Source organism: Cariama cristata, unplaced genomic scaffold (assembly GCF_000690535.1).
Source record: "Cariama cristata isolate BGI_N322 unplaced genomic scaffold, ASM69053v1 scaffold5648, whole genome shotgun sequence".
NCBI classification, from domain to species: Eukaryota; Metazoa; Chordata; class Aves; order Cariamiformes; family Cariamidae; genus Cariama; species Cariama cristata.
In genome coordinates this window covers 1-1,816 of record NW_009631555.1, presented here as the reverse complement: position 1 = coordinate 1,816, position 1,816 = coordinate 1, and the positions used below count along the sequence as shown (strand labels likewise).

General features: G+C 44.1%; 1 protein-coding gene across 1 annotated transcript in view; it reads right to left on the bottom strand.

Annotated features, from left to right (window-relative positions):
• LOC104166154 (unconventional myosin-Ie) overlaps window positions 1–1,576 on the bottom strand; it is a gene marked incomplete at its 3' end in the record, with an annotated part of 58,516 nt that extends 56,940 nt beyond the window's left edge. Inside the window, exon 1 of the mRNA XM_009705997.1 lies at window positions 1,439–1,576. Coding sequence (XP_009704299.1) covers window positions 1,439–1,576 — 138 coding nt within the window. The remainder of the gene's footprint in view (window positions 1–1,438) is intronic.
• Between the last annotated feature and the right edge of the window lie 240 nt (window positions 1,577–1,816).

Here is a 1,816-nt window from a genome sequence, read left to right as displayed (position 1 = left end):
TTTTGCCCCCCGCCCCCCCCCCCCCCCCCAAGATCAAAACTGTCAAGGCAAAAATAAGGGAAATAATGTGAATTTTTTTATACAGCACACACAACAACTATAAAGTTTCAGGATATTAGTGGCATGATTCATGTTCATGAGCAGTCATTGTAAGTCCTGCCAGGCAATCCTTCTGCCAGCTAAGTTACAAAATACTACCTTCTAACGTTTATCAAACAATTGCTTGGCATAATTCTTAAGAAAAGCAGTCCCTTTAAAAACAATCTTTCCTGGTTTTCTTGTAATCATTACTTACAGGCAATCTTAAGCTAATGTCAACTGCATTCCTTGAGATCTCACAGCGAAAAGATTAATTCAAGACTACTTCAGTATAAAATTAAAAGCTAGAGAATAACTGCCTGAATAGTTCCTTGAAAAAGCTATCTTGTGGAAGAAACTAGTTCACTTACTCTGATAAAGTAAAACTCATCAAGTATGTTATCAATTAATTACTTGAATTTACAAGAACAATATTTTCATTAAAACATTTCATTAAAAAGGAATTAACTGAGTCCACAGCAGATCAACTACCAAACTCACTGATCTCAAAGTATTATTGTTACCAGGCAGACATCTCTGAAGGACGTGCACCAAGGACTTCCAGCCCCATTTAACATGTCAGCAGCCCAGGCCACGATAAATAATCTGTACCAGGAAGTCTGTAAGTGCCACAGGTGTCTGTGACCTATCAAAATACTGAGGAGCAAAGGTTATGGTTAAAGAGTTAATTTGAAACCCCTGGCCAAATTATGAACTCACAGGGAACACATGTGCCTGTCTTATTCAAAGCTCCTTATCAATAACAAGACCGTAAGAGCTAGTGGTATTGCTATCCCTGACTGACAGAAATTTTAGCTTCCTAACCTCTGCAATGCTTTATTTAAAGCAGACTTGTGCTCAACATGGGTGTAACCAGGCACAACTGTACTTGCCTCAGGAAGTCAAAGCACAGGCACTAGGAATATGAGGGGCATCCTTCAAAAGATACCAGGGGTGAAGGGCCTGAGCTAACACTCCACTTAAGTCGGTAAATCTCTGAATACACAAGGACTAGGTTGGTCAGTCTTTAAACTTAACCTTAGTTAAACTTTAGTAGGAATAATGCAAAAGTTTTCCAAGCATCTTAATTCTCAGAGCTTTAGTATTCCTAGAGTAGTTTTTAACTACTTATTTAAAAGTTATGGATTTTAGCCTAGTTTATTACCACACAGGATTTTTCACTACTTACTCTAAGCTCTTGTGTAACAGGTATTCACAAGCATCATATAGATTACTTCAGGATGAAAGCGGTTATCAATCATCGGGAGCCAATTACTAAGACAAACCAGGTTCAGCTGCTGGATCCCAGTTTCTCCTCAACCCAGCACTGGTGTATCCTACCGATACCGCACCCCCTCACCCTCCCAGACGCCTGACAGCCCCAGCAGTCGCGGTGCCCAAACACCCTCCCTTCGGGAGCTGCCCTCGCTGCACACACCATCGTTTTCTCGCCGCCTGTCACCCGGCCGCCCGCTCGCAAGTGGACCGGAGCGGACATCGATACTCGGACACGGGCGCCAGAAGACAGCAGCTCGGGGGCGGGGGGCGATCTCCACACAAAATCCCCTCAAGAATCACCCTCCGAAGCAGAGATGCGTCACCTGTTGTTCGACAACGCCGTCACGCTACCTTCCCACAAGACTTTTCCTACTTGGGGACGGCAACGTGCAAAGCCTCTTTAGACACCAAACGGCGAGAGAGGAGGGGAGACCAGGCTTGTGCTCCGCAAACGGGGCGG